Genomic DNA, 17641 nt, shown 5'->3' with positions numbered 1-17641 from the left:
GTTGGACTAGATGCTAAGTTTTTTTTTCAGCTCTAATATTCTATGATTTTTGTCAAAATAAGATGTTAAAACGTGTCCCCCTGTTTCATTCAAATGGTTAGAACAAGTGGCATAAAATTGTGATGCCTGACAATATTATCCTTCTAATTTATAGATAACAAAGGCAAGTTCCAGAGAAGTAACATGATTACCCAATGGTGCCCATCCACTGGGGTATGAATCAATGTCACTGCTTCCAAATCTCCCTAATCAAATATTTTGCTTTGTTTCATTAAGGACTCAAGATTCCCTCCCCACCCTTGGAAATTCTGCTTTAGTAATTATGGGGTGAGGTCAGGAATCTAATTTAAAAAACAATCTTCAATATTCTGACTTGTAATTCAAGTTAGGAACCACAGATCCACATCAGACTACCTGGAATGCAGTGAAGGAGAGGAGCAGCTATGTCACACAGCCCTTGGGCAGGCTCTCCAGTGTTACACAGCAGAATCTTCCTACCAGGTCCATCATTTTATGCCATAGGCTACCACCTCCCCAGTGTTTTCTCCCTTCTAGATGAAAAGCATATTATATGAGTGACATCATTTGATGTCTAGGTTACTTTTCTCTGATAGTCTTCCTATGGAAAAGGATATTCCTGAAAGAAACAAGAATTAAAAGACTGGATCTATAGCCTTTACTTATCATCTGCTCCAACCTCACATTCTAGAAGTTTAATTCTGCTCAACTCCTGGAAGCTCTCCTATTGGTAAGTATGAATCTGTCCATCACCATGCAACAGTCTTGAGCCTTTAAGGCAGTCTGGGATTTGAAAATTAATTACTTTACCTCAAATCATGGTATAATGAAGTGAATTTCTCTAAATTGTTAGAATGTATCACAAGGAGAAGGTTCTTTGAATACTTTTGTCATAAGAATTCCTTAACCTTTTTGCTAGTAAAAGAAAAGCTTAAATAGAATTACTATCTAATAACGTAGCTGGTTTTATATAGAGACAATGGAGAGCAAAGTTGCTTCTAAGATCTTTCACGTAGAATTCCAAGCACCTCAACACTCATATTTCTGTCAGTTCTCAATATAGATATAATATGCTCACTGTTCATGAACTGTGGCCCAAAAAAGTTTCTGCCCCTTATGCTGCCCATGGATGCCAAAGGTTAGTTTAAGGCTTTTTTAATGTAGTACACTATAAGAAATATAATTCAGCTCTCAATGAAATATCATTCCTGATTTTCTTTGTTAATAAAAAAATTGAATTAGTCTCTTATCTACTAATTTTAGGGAAAAGGTTAGAAAAAGGAAAAAGTGAATAACTTACCTCTCAATATGTATGACTCCAAATAAAGTAGCTGAACAAAAATTTACTATAATTTTACCAAAGAGCAGAATTCAGCATAACTGAATTTCTTTTTATATCCTATTTAAGGTATTTTGTTACTGAAGTTGCCAAAATGAATTCATGGTTTAGTCACATCGTTTATAAAGCAGTCTTAGGATGCTGGCTCTGAGGATCAAGTATACAGGGAAAGCTGCAATAGACTGCTGAATGATATATCAAAGCTTTTGTGAACATTTTACGTTTGCTTTAGAAGGCTAATCTGTTTAAACCTGTGACACTTTAATTTATTTAAAAGAGTAAACAAGGAGATCAATGGTATTAGTCTATCTTTATATGGGTTAAAGAACTATGAGTTGTCTGTAGAAATCTACTAACGTTAGATATATGTATAATTAGTTTTGTATGTAGTTGGGACCAAGGAAGTGGTTAGTTAATATAGGTACCTCAAGAGCCTTAAGTGGATACCTATTAAAAGGTATAAAAAATATAAATAATACTGTATATTTTTAAAAATTTTAAATAAACACAAAGAATATATAGGTATACATGTTATAATTTCAAAGTCAACACTAGCACGTAAGTTTTTCTTATCTAAATACATACTGATACTTCCTATATCAACACATGCACCTACAAAACACACGGCCATGCAGATAACCTTGCTTTCTGCCACTTGCAAGAAAGTTGGAATATACAGTATAGTACATTGTTTCAACTTAAATCATATTGGCAAATTAATGAGGATGGCATTAAAAAATTCTGATCTAAAAAATCAAAATACAGGAAGATAATTGTTCCACAGATTAAAAACACTGAAGACTGATGGGAAGTTAAGATTTCAATTGTCCCAGTAATCTTGAAAGACACAGAAGAGACAGAATTGGTTGTAAACACTCAGAATACTCTGTTTGGCAATTGGGACTTTTGTAATCTAGCAATCCAGGCCAGAGACTCAGACCATCGATGCTTCTGATCGCAGAGAAATGGGAAAGTTGTGGACAGTTCTCCGCAAGGCAGGGGGTGCCGATGGAGATCTGGATGCCCACCTGGACGGGAGACGGCGATTTGCTGGTCTAGCAGGTCGGGAAAATCCTTTTCCATGTGAGGATTTCACTGCCATGGATTCCTTAAGACACAAATGAAGACATTCATCTCACTATTCAGGCACAAACAATGAGCTTAATATATTATGGATCCCAACTATACGATTAATGTATTGTATTACCACGTTTATAAGCAAGAAAAAGCATTGAAAATTTAAGAAGCTATTCCTGGTCTTGAATGTTTTAATCAAAACAATTCACTTTTAATATGAATATGGCATTTGATAATCTTGTAGATCTCCACACTGACAAGTTTTAATACAACTGATTTCTTTTTAGAACTAAATATGAGTTAATGTTATGTTAGAACTCAAAAGTTCATGTTAGATAAAATTGATATGATAGAACTAAAGATTTTTCTTAGTGGAGTGTTAGGATATTTTAGTGTTTTTTTTTTTAAAGATAATAATTTAAAGAAGAATTAATTTATGTCCAGTTATTTTATGTCAAGTTATTGACACTTTTAGAGATCATAAGCAAAAGGCACACAAACCACCAAATGATTTGTCTGATGCTATCTTTTCTTTTCCACTAAGAACCACTGTTACTATCTCTACAAAGTTTCAAAATTGTCATTAAAATACTTTAAAATATAACTTCATTCTATTTGCTAAGAAAGAGTTGCGATCTATCTTGGGTATCTTCCGAAGACTGAAAACCTTTCCCTTCTCTTTCTTTCATTTCTTCCTACTTCTCTTTCTTTTTATTTTAATGGAAGAAAAGCATTCTAGGACTCTTGCCATTAAGAAACAGTTAAAAAGCTTTCATGACACATTTTGTACCTTTGATTCTTATTGACCTTTTTAACAAAGCCTGTGCTCTTTCACCTGAGACAGGCAGTAAGGGCAGCCTTTATTTCTATGAGAGTAACCTGCATTTGCTTTTTCTCTCCTTGGAGTCTTATATTTTTAAACCTGTTCCTGGGGGGGAGGGATGGGGAACTACTCTTAACGATCGACAGCAGAGGACCCTTCCCAAACCTCCAATCAGTACAAAAATGGGAGATATTTAGTAATATTTGTTCATGAGAATTTTGGCTGATTATTGTATATGTGCTTTCATTTCCCATCTGAAGCCACAGGACCTTACAGGTATTTATGGGCTCAACTAAAAAAAACAAAAATAGAAAAGCAGGATAATTATTTGTACTTTGGGCAAACAGGCAAAGTTTCTGATAAACTACATGTAAACTGATACTTTTGTAGGGCTTGAAAGCCTCATAAAAATAATTTCTTACACCAGAAGGAGGCAACCTGCCTCGTTTAAAACAATGGTGCATATACATTGCACTATGTAAAACCAGGATTTTCAAAGCATTGGCTAATTATAACAATATGTCACCTTGTAACTTTTTATAAATTATGCATAAAAGGTGCTGATGGATAGCTCTTCATTGTAAATACAAATCTCCTCAACCTATTTTTATCCTCTAAGATTATACTCTTTTGCAAGCAAACTGGAATAAAGAAAGGGTAACAGTTTATTTAAATACCCATTTTTTTGGGGGGCGGGCAATTTCCACACAAAGAATTTATACAAATAATGATCTTAAATTTTTTTACGTTATACTATCATTTTTATTTTCATATACTGCCTTTTAGTTCCACAATAAGAGAACTGCACAAGGCACTATTTTAAATGATTTTTTTTCACCCAAACTCATATTCATGTGACTAATCCCCTGAGGAAGAACATGAATCAAATTCTGGGAATGACTGAACCAACCATAGCTAATAACCGAAAAGTGCAAGTTATTTATAAATACTTCCCATATACTTTAAAAAATATAAACACTTTAACAGGATAAGATTCTATAAATGAACAGATGCACATTCAGAATATTTTTTCAAGAAAGAAACACACCAAACATTTGATCTTTTTGAGGTTCTTAAGAATTTAATTTATTACATTGTGTTGTGCCATTTCAGAATTTAAATAAAAGTTATAATGTGCTAAACCCAGACTTAAAAACTATGCTTTTAAAAGTTCATGTTGAGTTACAATTCTAAGGTTTATATTTATTCACAAATGACGGGTCAAGGAACGAAGAAGATGTCAAAACATGTGCCTACATTCTATTTATATGAATGGGCAACTGACTGAACTCTGAGCCATTGCTAAATATGGATGCAGTTCTACCAAAACATGTTAAATTTCTTTCTCACCTCAGTTACCTCTTTCCGATCTGCTCCTTGCTTCACTTGCTGCGCTCCACACATAGCTGGCTTTTGCTGAAGCTCTTGTTCTATTTGGAACTTTTTAAAATGCTGACTTAATGTGGCTCCACCACTGACATCAGAATTACACTTGGTCCAATTAGCCTGGAAGCATTTAGAATTTTGCAATGCGGACCCCGCTGATGTCTCATAGGTTTTCAGCAACTTTTCCACCACACCATAATTTGACCTGGGATCAGCTGACCTTGGTCGGCCGGACAAATTACTTGGTCTCCAGTCATGCTCGTGGAGCATATTCCGGTAACTGCTAGGGCTTATGTGTTCCTGCATTTGTCTGAATAGGCCTGTTGTGGGTTTTTTGGTGGAATTATCATGCACATTTTCCCTGGGCACAGGTGTGGGGGCACTGGTTTTCAGAATGTCAGAAACACTGTCACTTTCTGAGATGTTACCTGTGCAAGAAATTAAAGGATCACAGGGCTGAAGATCTTCAGATGGTTCTGAGTAGCTTGGACTTTGCTGTACTGCATGACAATTTCTATTTGTTCTAAATACGATTCTGTTAAATTCATCAGTCTTTGCTGCCAGCTTTTCATTCTTAGTAGTCCTTTCAAAGCCACAACTGAAACTTCTCAGTGGGCCACTGCTCTGTGTCACCAAGGAGCTACAGACATTGCTTACGTGAAGATCAGGATGAGATTTAGCAGGATGATCTGGAATCACCTTTTCATATTTTGGCTTATTGGGAATAGAGCAGGTTTTCTGAAACCACGGTGTAGAGGGGCTATTTTTTGCACCAATCCCAGTGTCACATGACCACATGGTAAGTCCAACATTTTCATTACATGAAGGCTTTTTATCTATTTTGGTTTCTGGTGCCAAAGAAGAAAATGTGATACCATCTTTCAAAGTCTTCCCTTCATTTAGACACAGTATAGGCATCTCGTCTTGCCTCCAGAGGAAATGAGGGTTGCAGTTCTTTTCGCCTTGACCTTCTTGGGCCACCCAGCCGTTGTGGTCTGAACTTTCCTTCAAACTTTCATGGGCTTGTGCAGAACATGAGCTGGGAAAATTTCGAGATGTACTTCTTGGAGGAGGAACTGGTGGGGTTTCACTTCTTTGCAGATCAGTTGTCTCAATTCCACCTTTTTTCTTAGAATTGTTTTGGAAAACATCAGTACAGCTCAGATTCTTTCTATTTTTCTTTTTCTCTTTTTCTAAATTGGCTGAAGTAATGCACTGGTTGTTGTTGATCATGTGATCTCCATAAGGCATATTAATTACAACTGGTGTTTCCTGGAGAAAAGAATCTGACTTCATCCTAGACAATTATAAAACATGGTATATTAGTGATGACTTTATTTATGATAAGCTTTTAAAAGACACTGGGGCTAAAGCAATGGATTCTGTTATAGGAAAAGGAGTCACAACTTCCTTAAACATTATTTTTATATAAATCCCACAGTACAAAACTTCAAGTCCCTTTTACTGCAGGATGAAGGCCACCTCTCAGTGTTGTATTCAACTCCATATACATAGTCTGACCCAAACTATCTTTTTAACTGTGTCTCTCATTTTTTTCTATTACCTAAAACTTCACCTACGCTCAGACTCGACTGTGTGTAGTCTCTTGGGTGCCTGCTATTGGCATTCCCATTTCTATAGGTTTTCTCTTGCCATTTCCTTATATCCGCTTTGCCTACTGAATTCCGATTTATAACATCTTCTGAGCTCAAACTCCTCCCCTTGAATTTGAAATAACATTCTAAGTAGTGTGACAGAAATCTGAATCAAAGTGCAAACAGACGTGAGCAATACCAAATGGAAGGTGTTATTTGGGCATGAAAGAAAAGTGATCATCTTTTTTTTTTTTTATGAGTAAAGGACATATAAGCAAAAGAGAGCTGCAGTACAAATAGTGTGGCTATTCAAGGAACAGTGAGTACTTTGGTGTGGATGGAATATAAAAAAGTGGGAAGGATGACAGCAAATAAAAGAGAAATATTAGGTCAAACTGTAATGACTTTGAATTACATACTAAGGATTTTGAGCTTTTCTCGAAAGGCCATAAGTGGCAGTGAGAACTTTATACCAGGTGTGGTTTGTAAAAAAAAATTGGCAAGTAAGAATTATTGAAATAAAAACCTAAATATAGCAAGAATGTGGGTTCACAAATTAACATTAATTAATCATATTGATACATATAATCATATTTATATCTCTTCAACTTTTATTACGAGATAGCTTACAATAAAGTGCAGACAAATACCCATTAGCAGAGAGTAGTAGACAAAAGCTAAATGGAAAAGTGGAAGGCAAAATTATGTAAAAAACATGGCTGGGTAAGAAAATCTATTGTAAGTCAGTACAAAAATTCTCTCTGAGCTTCCAAAAAGCTAAAGAAAAATAAGGGTCCACATTCCTATAGCTTCTAAGAGAAGTATACTGCCCCATTAGGAGATAAATAATGATCCTAGAACAATCCATCTTTACTTAACTTGTAGAGAATTCCAATTTATTTTTCAATTTGGCTAAAACTTACCCTTATGGTTATAAGGGTGCTTCTGAACTGAAAGAGCATGTTTTACAGCACTGTATAAATATGTATGTGTGTACATATTTACAATATGTTATTCTGAAAATTATGAATGCTTCCATTATATATATAATAAATGTAGAAAAATAAATGGCTCAAAATGTTTCAGTAGAACATCATTATATAATTAAAACACCACATTGTTAAACTTGACATAGTTTAAAGATGTATTTAACTAGATTAACCCAGTATACTCTTCCACTGGCCAAATACTCAAAATAAAAAAGAACTCCATTGGAGTTTACTTGTTAATTTATTATTTATTATGGTTAGTATAACTTCACTAAACACCAAAAAAGTAAAGTACGCCTAAGAGTCAAACTACAAAGAGAACTAGAAGATTTGCTTTAAGAATTAGTGAACAGAGAAACATACAATTTAAGTTTTTATCTCCTAAGATAACATATTTTAACAGCATTATTAATTCTCACTAACAAAGTGTTAGATGCTAAAGGAAGTTTGGATTCATTAACTAAAAACAACTTTCTTTTTGATTTTCCAACATAAAAATCATCATAGATGTACCAGCCTACCTTCTGTGGTTAGAACGCTTTCGAATTTCCTCTTGAAAGCTGCATAATTCTTCACTAACTTTGGCAAGTTCTTCAAGAGCCTTTATACATATAAACAATAGTATGTTAGCCCTTTGAAATGTAAATATGTCTTTAGAAACAGTCCTAGGCCAATCCTGGCTTACTTACTGTGTTGAGGGCGCCAGAGCAGCTCTTGTTCTCTTCATCAGAAGTCCTCAGGTCAGGCGGGGTCTCACATTCCTTTTGGTTGTCTGTGGCCATAGAATCCATTAACCCTACTTTTGATTTTTTGATTGTTTTTTGTTCCTTACGCATTTGATTTCTTTCACTGAGTAAGCTCTGCTCTGTTTTACCTTTTTTTCCCAGACCATCCCTGTGATTCATCCCTGTAAATTCACATTGTCTTGAATTGGGACAATTTGGAGAAGATTCCATCATTTCGTCTTGAATGGCCTTTTCACGATCAAGATCAATGATCGCACGTTCACTCATGTTGATTTTCCTCCGAAGCTTTACTTCATGGCAGAGCTGTAAGGAAAACAAAGATAAAAATTTCCCCCTAATCCACTCTCTCAATATTTTTGATACTATGCATACTGTTCTGAGTTCTCTTTGCCATATTACTATATACTACCCCACGGTATTAACGCTTATGCTTCGAAATAACACTTCTGAAGTCTGGATTAGCTGGAACAACTTTGAGGAACCATAAAGACTACTTTTTAGTAGGTCAAAGCATGGATGGTAATTTCTATTCTTCTGAGTAGAAATCAACCCATTCAAAAATGAAACAAACCTGTGTTTATATATAGATAACATGATGATACAGAAGCACTGTTAACAAAATTGGAATGACTCGAATCAATTACTGGCAATGCTCTCTAACTGCTTTCAGAGAGAAGCAAGAGTTTAACTAACATTAAGGTCATATTTTAAAAATATATGATCCTATATGCCAACATTTAACTGTCTAAATAGTTGACAATCTCATATAGTAACTCAGCTAATTGTGTCCCTAAGTAGACATTTTGCAATCAAAATATGTTACTTTTGGAAGTTACATTGGTGAGGGATAGGTAATTCTGATACTTTTTTTTTTTTTTTTACTTCCAAGGCTACATACATTCAAAAAATGTTTCCTGTCCTAATTAAAACAAATGTGACCCTGTCTTAGGTAATATAATAGAACTCTAAGGCGTTGATCATCTATTAGTCTATGCTAAAGTGGGCCCCAAATTACTTCTTGAGAGTTCAGTTTAACCTGCAGGCTATTACTGGCTTTCTCTTCAGGCTTGTGTTCTGGGAAAGCTTGTCAAATTCCAAAGACAGTCAGAGAACTATTAAAGCAAATGACTCTACATTTTACAGTCACAACCTATATCTGCACTACATCTATTATTCAAAGAATAACAGAGAACTTCTGCTCCCAGATCCTTGCCCCAGCCGTGAGCCCCAGCCGTCCCCCGCCTCTGCAGGAGACCCTCCAGCACTAGCAGCCGAGTGGCTTACAGGGTCTTGGTGCTCTGGCCAGGTGTCAGGCCTGAACCTCTGAGGTGGGAGAGCTGAGTTCAGGGCATTGGTCCACCAGAGACCTCCCGGCTCCACGAAATATCAAACAGCGAAAGCTCTCCCAGAGACCTCCATCTCAACACTAAGACCCAGCTCCACTCAACAACCAGCAAGCTACTGTGCTGGACACTCCATTCCAAACAACTAGCAAGACAGGAACACAACCCCACCCATTAGCAGAGAGGCTGCCTAAAATCATACTAAGTTCACAGACACCCCAAAACACACCACCGGATGTGATTCTGCCCACCAGAAAGACAAGATCCAGCATCATCCACCAAAACACAGGCACCAGTCGCTTCCACCAGGAAGCCTACACAACCCACTGAACCAAACTTACCCACTGGGGGCAGACACAATACACAACGCAAACTACGAACCTGCAGCCTGTGAAAAGGAGACTCCAAACACAGTAAATTAAGCAAAATGAGAAGACAGAGAAATACACAGCAGATGAAGGAGCAAGGTAAAAACCCACCACAACAAACAAATGAAGAGGAAAGAGGCAGTCTACCTGAAAAAGAATTCAGAGTAATGATAGTAAAGATGATCCAAAATCTTGGAAATAGAATGGAGAAAATATAAGAAACGTTTAACAAGGGACTAGAAGAAATAAAGAGCAAACAAACAGTGATGAACAACACAATAAATGAAATTAAAAATTCTCTATAAGGAACCAATAGCAAAATAACTGAGGCAGAAGAACGGATAAGTGACCTGGAAGGTAAAATAGTGGAGATAACTACCACAGAGCAGAATAAAGAAAAAAGAATGAAAAGAATTGAGGACAGTCTCAGAGACCTCTGAGACAACATTAAATGCACCAACATAAGAATTGTAGAGGCCCCAGAAGAAAAAGAGAAAAAGAAAGGGACTGAGAAAATATTTGAAGAGATTATTTCCTATATTCCTTCCCTAATATAGGAAAGGAAATAGTCAGTCAAGTCCAGGAAGGGCAGAGGGTCCCATACAGGATAAATCCAAGGAGAAACATGCCAAGACACATATTAATCAAACTATCAAAAAAAAATTAAATACAAAGAAAAATTATTAAAAGCAGCAAGGGAAAAACAACAAATAACACACAAGGGAATCCCCATAAGGTTAACAGCTCATCTTTCAGCAGAAACACTGCAAGCCAGAAGGGAGTGGCAGGACATATTTAAAGTGATAAAAGGGAAAAACCTACAATCAAGATTACCCAGCAAGGATGTCATTCAGGTTCCACGGAGAAATTAAAACCTCTACAGACAAGCAAAAGCTAAGAGAATTCAGCACCACCAAACCAGCTTTACAACAAATGCTAAAGGAACTTCTTTAGGCAGGAAACACAAGAGAAGGAAAAGACCTACAATAACAAACCCAAAACAATTAAGAAAATGGTAATAGGAACATACATATCGATAACTACCTTAAATGTAAATGGATTAAATGCTCCCACGAAAAGACAAAGAATGGCAGAATGGATACAAAAACAAGACCCGTATATATGCTGTTTACAAGAGACTCACTTTAGACCTAGGGACACATACAGACTGAAAGTGAGGGGATGGAAAAAGATATTCCATGTAAATGGAAATCAAAAGATAGCTAGAGTGGCAATTCTCATATCAGACAAAATAGACTTTAAAATAAAGACTATTACAAGAGACAAAGAAGGACACTACATAATGATCAAAGGATCAATCCAAGAAGAAGATATAGCAATTGTAAATATTTATGCACCCAAAATAGGAGCACCTCAGTACATAAGGCAAATGTTAACAGCCATAAAAGGGGAAATCGACAGTAACACAATCATAGAAGGGGACTTTAACACCCCACTTTCACCAATGGACAGATCATCCAAAATGAAAATAAATAAGGAAACACAAGCTTTAAATGATACATTAAACAAGATGGACTTAATTGATATTTATAGGACATTCCATCCAAAAACAACAGAATACACTTTCTTCTTAAGTGCTCGAGGAACATTGTCCAGGATAGATTATATCTTGGGTCACAAATCAAGCCTTGGTAAATTTAAGAAAATTGAAATCGTATCAAGTATCTTTTCTGACAACAACACTATGAGCCTAGATATCAATTACAGGAAAAAATCTGGAAAAAATACAAACACAGGGAGGCTAAACAATACACTACTAAATAACCAAGAGATCACTGAAGAAATCAAAGAGAAAAATTTTAAATACCTAGAAACAAATGACAATGAAAACACGATGAAGTTTGTAGCAATACAATCCTACCTCAAGAAACAAGAGAAATCTCAAATAAAAAACCTAACCTTACACCTAAAGCAATTAGAGAAAGAAGAACAAAAAAACTCCAAAGTTAGCAGAAGGAAAGAAATCATAAAGATCAGATCAGAAATAGATGAAAAAGAAATGAAGGAAATGATAGAAAAGATCAATAAAACTAAAAGCTGGTTCTTTGAGAAGACAAACAAAATTGATAAACCATTAGCCAGACTCATCAAGAAAAAAAGGGGAAGACTCAAATCAATAGAATTAGAAATGAAAAAGGAGAAGTAACAACTGACACTGCAGAAATACAAAGGATCATGAGAGATTACTACAAGCAACTCTATGCCAATAAAATGGACAACCTGGAAGAAATGGACAAATTCTTAGAAAAGCACAACCTTCCGAGACTGAACCAGGAAGAAATAGAAAATATAAACAGACCAATCACAAGCACTGAAATTGAAACTGTGATTAAAAATCTTCCAACAAAAAAAAAAAAAAAAAAAAAAATCTTCCAACAAACAAAAGCCCAGGATCAGATGGCTTCACAGGTGAATTCTATCAAACATCTAGAGAAGAGCTAGCACCTATCCTTCTCAAACTCTTCCAAAATATAGCAGAGGCAGGAACACTCCCAAACTCATTCTACGAGGCCACCATCACCCTGATACCAAAACCAGACAAAGATGTCACACAGAAAGAAAACTACAGGTCAATATCACTGATGAAACAGATGCAAAAATCCTCAACAAAATACTAGCAAACAGAATCCAACAGCACATTAAAAGGATCATACACCATGATCAAGTGGGGTTTATCCCAGGAATGCAAGGATTCTTCAATATACACAAATCAATCAATGTGATACATCATATTAACAAACTGAAGAATAAAAACCATATGATCATCTCAATAGATGTAGAAAAAGCTTTCGACAAAATTCATCACCCATTTATGATAAAAACCCTCCAGAAAGTAGGCATAGAGGGAACTCACCTCAACATAATAAAGGCCATATATGACAAACCCACAGCCAACATTGTTCTCAATGGTAAGAAAATGAAACCATTTCCACTAAGATCAGGAACAAAACAAGGTTGCCCACTCTCACTACTATTATTCAACATAGTTTTGGAACTTTTAGCCACAGCAATCAGAGAAGAAAAAAAAAACAACAGGAGTCCAAGTCGGAAAAGAAGAGTAAAACTGTCACTGTTTGCAGATGACATGATACTATACATAGGGAGTCCTAAAGATGCTACCAGAAAACTACCAGAGCTCATCAATGAATTTGGTAGTGTAGCAGGATACAAAATTAATGCACAGAAATCTCTTGCATTCCTACACACTAATGATGAAAAATCTGAAAGAGAAATTAAGGAAACACTCCCATTTACCACTGCAACAAAAAGAATAAAATACCTAGAAATAAACCTACCTAAGGAGACAAAAGACTTGTATGCAGAAAACTATAAGACACTGATGAAAGAAATTAAAGACGATGCAAACAGATGGAGAGATATACCAGGTACTTGGATTGGAACAATCAACATTGTGAAAATGACTATACTACCCAAAGCAATCTACAGATTTAATGCAATCAAACTACTCTCAAACTACCAATGGTATTTTTCACGGAACTAGAACAAAAAATTTCACAATTTGTATGGAAACACAAAAGACCCCGAATAGCCAAAGCAATCTTGAGAAAGAAAAATGGAGCTGGAGGAATCAGGCTCCTGGACTTCACACTATACTACAAAGCTACAGTAATCAAGACAGCATGGCACTGGCACAAAAACAGAAACACAGATCAACGGAACAGGATAGAAAGCCCAGAGGTAAACCCACACACATATGGTCACGTTATGTTTGATAAAGGAGGCAAGAATGTACAATGGAGAAAAGACAGCCTCTTCAATAAGTGGTGCTGGGAAAACTGGACAGCTACATGTAAAAGGATGAAATTAGAACACTCCCTAACACCGTACACAAAAATAAACTCAAAATGGATTAAAGACCTAAGTGTAAGGCAAGACGCTATCAAACTCTTAGAGGAAAACATAGGCAGAACACTCTATGACATAAATCACAGCAAGATCCTTTTTGACCCACCTCCTAGAGAAATGGAAATAAAAACAAAAATAAACAAATGGGACCTAATGAAACTAAAATCTTTTGCACAGCAAAGGAAACCATAAAAGACACGAGAAGACAACCCTCAGAATGGTAGAAAATATTTGCAAACAAAGCACCTAGCAAAGGACTAATCTCCAAAATTTACAAGCAGCTCATGCAGCTCAATATCAAAAAAACAAACAACCCAATCCACAAACGGGCAGAAGACCTAAATAGACATTTCTCCAAAGAAGATATACAGATTGCCAACAAAGACATGAAAGGATGCTCAAAATCACTAATCATTAGAGAAATGCAAATGAAAACTACAATGAGGTTATCACCTCACACCAGTCAGAATGGCCGTCATCAAAAAATCTACAAACAATAAATGCTGGAGAGGGTGTGGAGAAAAGGGAACACTCTTGCACTGTTGGTGGGAATGTAAATTAATTCAGCCACTATGGAGAACAGTATGGAGTCTCCTTAAAAAACTAAAAATAGAAGTATCATACGACCCAGCAATCCCACTACTGCGCATATACCCTGAGAAAACCATAATTCAAAAAGAGTCATGCCCCACAATGTTCATTGCAGCTCTATTTACAATAGCCAGGACATGGACGCAACCTAAGTGTCCATCAACAGATGAATGGATAAAGAATATGTGGCACATATATACAATGGAATATTACTCAGCCATAAAAAGAAATGAAATGGAGTCTTTTGTAGTGAGGTGGATGGACCAAGAGACTGTCATACAGAGTGAAGTAAGTCAGAAAGAGAAAAACAAATACCGTAGGCTAACAGATATATATGGAATCTAAAAAAAAAAAAAAAATTGTTCTGGAGAACCTAGGGGCAGGACCAGAATAAAGACACAGACGTAGAGAATGGACTTGAGGACACAGGGAGGGGGAAGGGTAAGCTGGGACATAGTGATAGAGTGGCATGGACATATATACACTACCAAATGTAAAATAGATAGTTAGTGGGAAGCAGCTGCGTAGCATAGGGAGATCAGCTCGGTGCTTTGTGTCCACCTAGAGGGGTGGGATAGGGAGGGTGGGAGGGAGATACAAGAGGGAGGAGATATGGGGATATATGTATATGTATAGCTGATTCACTTTGTTATACAGGAGAAACTAACATACCATTGTGAAGCAATTATACTCCAGTAAAGACGTTAAAAAAAAAAAAAAGAATAACAGATTTACTGCTGCCCAATATTTACCCAAATCTCAGATGAGTGAAGCACTATAACATAGTTAATGCCTGAAGGATATGCCATGCATTTATGCCCTAAATACTTATAAATCTGTAGTTGGATGAAGTCAGGATAGCATCAAATTGCAGCCATGAATCAACTGTTTTGGCCCCTGTAAAATTATCTGTACTGAACAGTTGTGGCCATTATAGTTTTGGCTGACTTTGAGGGACATTATAAGAAGCAACCCTCAAAACACCATGCTAAATCTAAGGATGCTATTGGTAGCACTGTCCTCTTTTAGAGGAGTCATGGGTGGAAACAAAATTGCTTTAGTTGCAAAATCAGGGATGAAAGTACTATTCTTGGGAAATAGGTTTGCTTTTGTTTTCTGAATACTGAGAAATATGCATTTGATCATTTTTTGTTACTTACTAGTAAGATAGATTTGCTGCATGTATTTCACAAAGGATCCTTCCTCTTGTCTTCATCTCATCTTTCTCTTCTAGTTTTGGAATACTTTACCTTACATATAATTTTATTTGACATCTTAAATTCTCTTGGGGACTTAGGTGAAGTATGAATAAACAAATATCATTATATTATTGATGGAAAACCATTTATTTTGTAAAAGGAAATCTGTGTTACTTGGTACCCAGCTCTTTTCAATGGTTATCTGATCATTCAAACAAAGGAGACAATCAGGAAAGATGGCAATGTGATAAAAAAAAATGGCCAGGCATCTATTAACTCTATTAAGGGTATCTATCTGGATTAGTCCAGGTTTGAAAGATCCAAGTATGTACATCTTCGTTTTGTAATAGCAAATGCAATGATTGTGGATAGTCGCTGAACAAAGAATCATTAGCATCTTAATACCCAACACTGATCCTCTCACTAATGACATTTTTACTTGGAATCACAGAAGTTATATGCATGCACCGGGAAATGTATTATTTTCTAATATATGGCTTAATAAGTTGTGTCTGATTTAATACACAGAGCTTAGTGATAAATACGAAAGAAATACAGTCTATTATGCTTGTGGCATGTTACATTTTTTCCAAGTGTTGATTTTTAATTTTAGTTAAAAATATTGTCTTGATTTTCTGTGACATGTGAGGACAATTTCCTCCTGTTTTCTACTCCCAGCTTTGTAGCCTCTAAGAAGGTACATTCTTATAGGTACAAAGCTGGGAGTGGGAAAAAATACATACATACTATGCCATTTTATATAAGGAACTTGAGAGCATCCATGAATTTTGGTATCCACGGGGGCTCCTGGAACCAATCTCCCACGTATACTGAGGGACAACTATATTAGTATGAAAAGGGGAGCATGAATGTTAGTATTCAGTATCATCTCTGGGTGGGTAGTTTGGGTAAGCACATTATCTAAACATATTCCCAGGTATGGTGTTGTATACTGCAGGCAGAATGACATAAATAGCACCACGGCCACTGTCCAAGATAAAGAAAAAATATTCCAGCCCTTCTGTCAGTATTTTTATGGACTATCACCTATGTTTAAAGTATTTTTAATGCCTGCTAATTGATAAGGCTAATATTTTCCATAGATGGAATCTACAGAGCTGTCAGAATAATTATTTGACAATAACAAATTTAACCAGACAGCAGAATATCTTAGCTACATGGCTTAAACAACTGGCTAGACTAATCCTGATTCCCTTAATTATTTTGCTTGGATGCTAGAATTATCTGAGATTGTTACTAACTGGACCTTTCAAACCTTTGGAAGCCAATGAGTTCAGGTTTCGAATTGGAGTGGTGGATTTTGATTTGACCTAGCCATCTCCCTGTTGATCCAATCTGAGCCTCTGGGTGGAGAAGTTAAGAGAGCAAGCAAAACGCATTTTCCAAACTATAGAAGGATGAGAAGTAAATTCTCCTTTCAATCTGTAATCGTATACTACATGCCTGCCTTCTCAGCTCTATTTTAGAATAGTCACTTGGTTATTCTTTTTTATTTTTCCTTTTAGCATGCCAATTTGTATTTTATTCATAACCAATTATAGAGTTGTTAATAAGAAAAATATTTGCACTATAAACACATAAAGCACCAGCTTTGATTGTCTGTGAATAAAGGCCAAGGAGTCTGTTAAAATAACTGCCTTGGCAATGTGCACAAAACCATATAAGTCAACAGCAGGGAATGTTACAAGAAAGCAAGATAAGTATAAATAATTTTCAGTTGGAACAAGCTTGAATATACATCAATGCAGATACTTAAAGGAAATATTCTGGGCCAAACAGGGTGAAGGAATAAAATTATTATTTGTATCAGAGTCTCGGCATGTCATTTTTTATAAACTCTTTCCAAATAAATGTGCCAATAAATGGGCCACACCTTGCCAGGATAAATACCATGTCCACCTCCATTTTCTTTTTGATATATGACACTCTTTTTGATTATACTGAATTATCTAATACATAACTGCCTTTAGTAGACATTATTCATAAGTCATCTCAGAAAAAATCTGTATTTTAATGCCCAATTATAATTTTACTAAAATATGTTCCACTAATTATGTTTTTCTTCTGTTTTCATCCTGGGCCTGGAATTTGAAAACTCATGCAAAATACATACCTCACTTTTGATACCACGGCACTCTACTCAGAAAATAATAAATTGATACACTTTAGAAAGACATTTCAAGTTCTAATTTGCATGCAAAGCTATAAAATAAGCATAGTCTCTACGGTACCATTGGGTTAGGTTATGCTATTTTGGG

General features: G+C 35.9%; 1 protein-coding gene across 4 annotated transcripts in view; it reads right to left on the bottom strand.

Annotated features, from left to right (window-relative positions):
* Positions 1 to 1840: 1840 nt before the first annotated feature.
* KIAA0408 (KIAA0408 ortholog) overlaps positions 1841 to 17641 on the bottom strand; it is a 35220-nt gene continuing 19419 nt past the window's right edge. For all 4 annotated transcript variants that reach the window (XM_057528111.1, XM_057528110.1, XM_007190819.3 and 1 more), the window contains 4 exons: positions 7917 to 8276; positions 7749 to 7828; positions 4608 to 5940; positions 1841 to 2465 (listed from right to left, as the gene is read on the bottom strand). In XM_057528111.1, coding sequence (XP_057384094.1) covers positions 2292 to 2465; positions 4608 to 5940; positions 7749 to 7828; positions 7917 to 8276 — 1947 coding nt within the window. In that variant the 3' untranslated portion in view covers positions 1841 to 2291. The remainder of the gene's footprint in view (positions 2466 to 4607; positions 5941 to 7748; positions 7829 to 7916; positions 8277 to 17641) is intronic.

This window comes from Balaenoptera acutorostrata, chromosome 14, assembly GCF_949987535.1.
Source record: "Balaenoptera acutorostrata chromosome 14, mBalAcu1.1, whole genome shotgun sequence".
NCBI classification, from domain to species: Eukaryota; Metazoa; Chordata; class Mammalia; order Artiodactyla; family Balaenopteridae; genus Balaenoptera; species Balaenoptera acutorostrata.
Note: the sequence above shows the minus strand (reverse complement) of the source record. Positions and strands in the feature narration are given on the sequence as shown.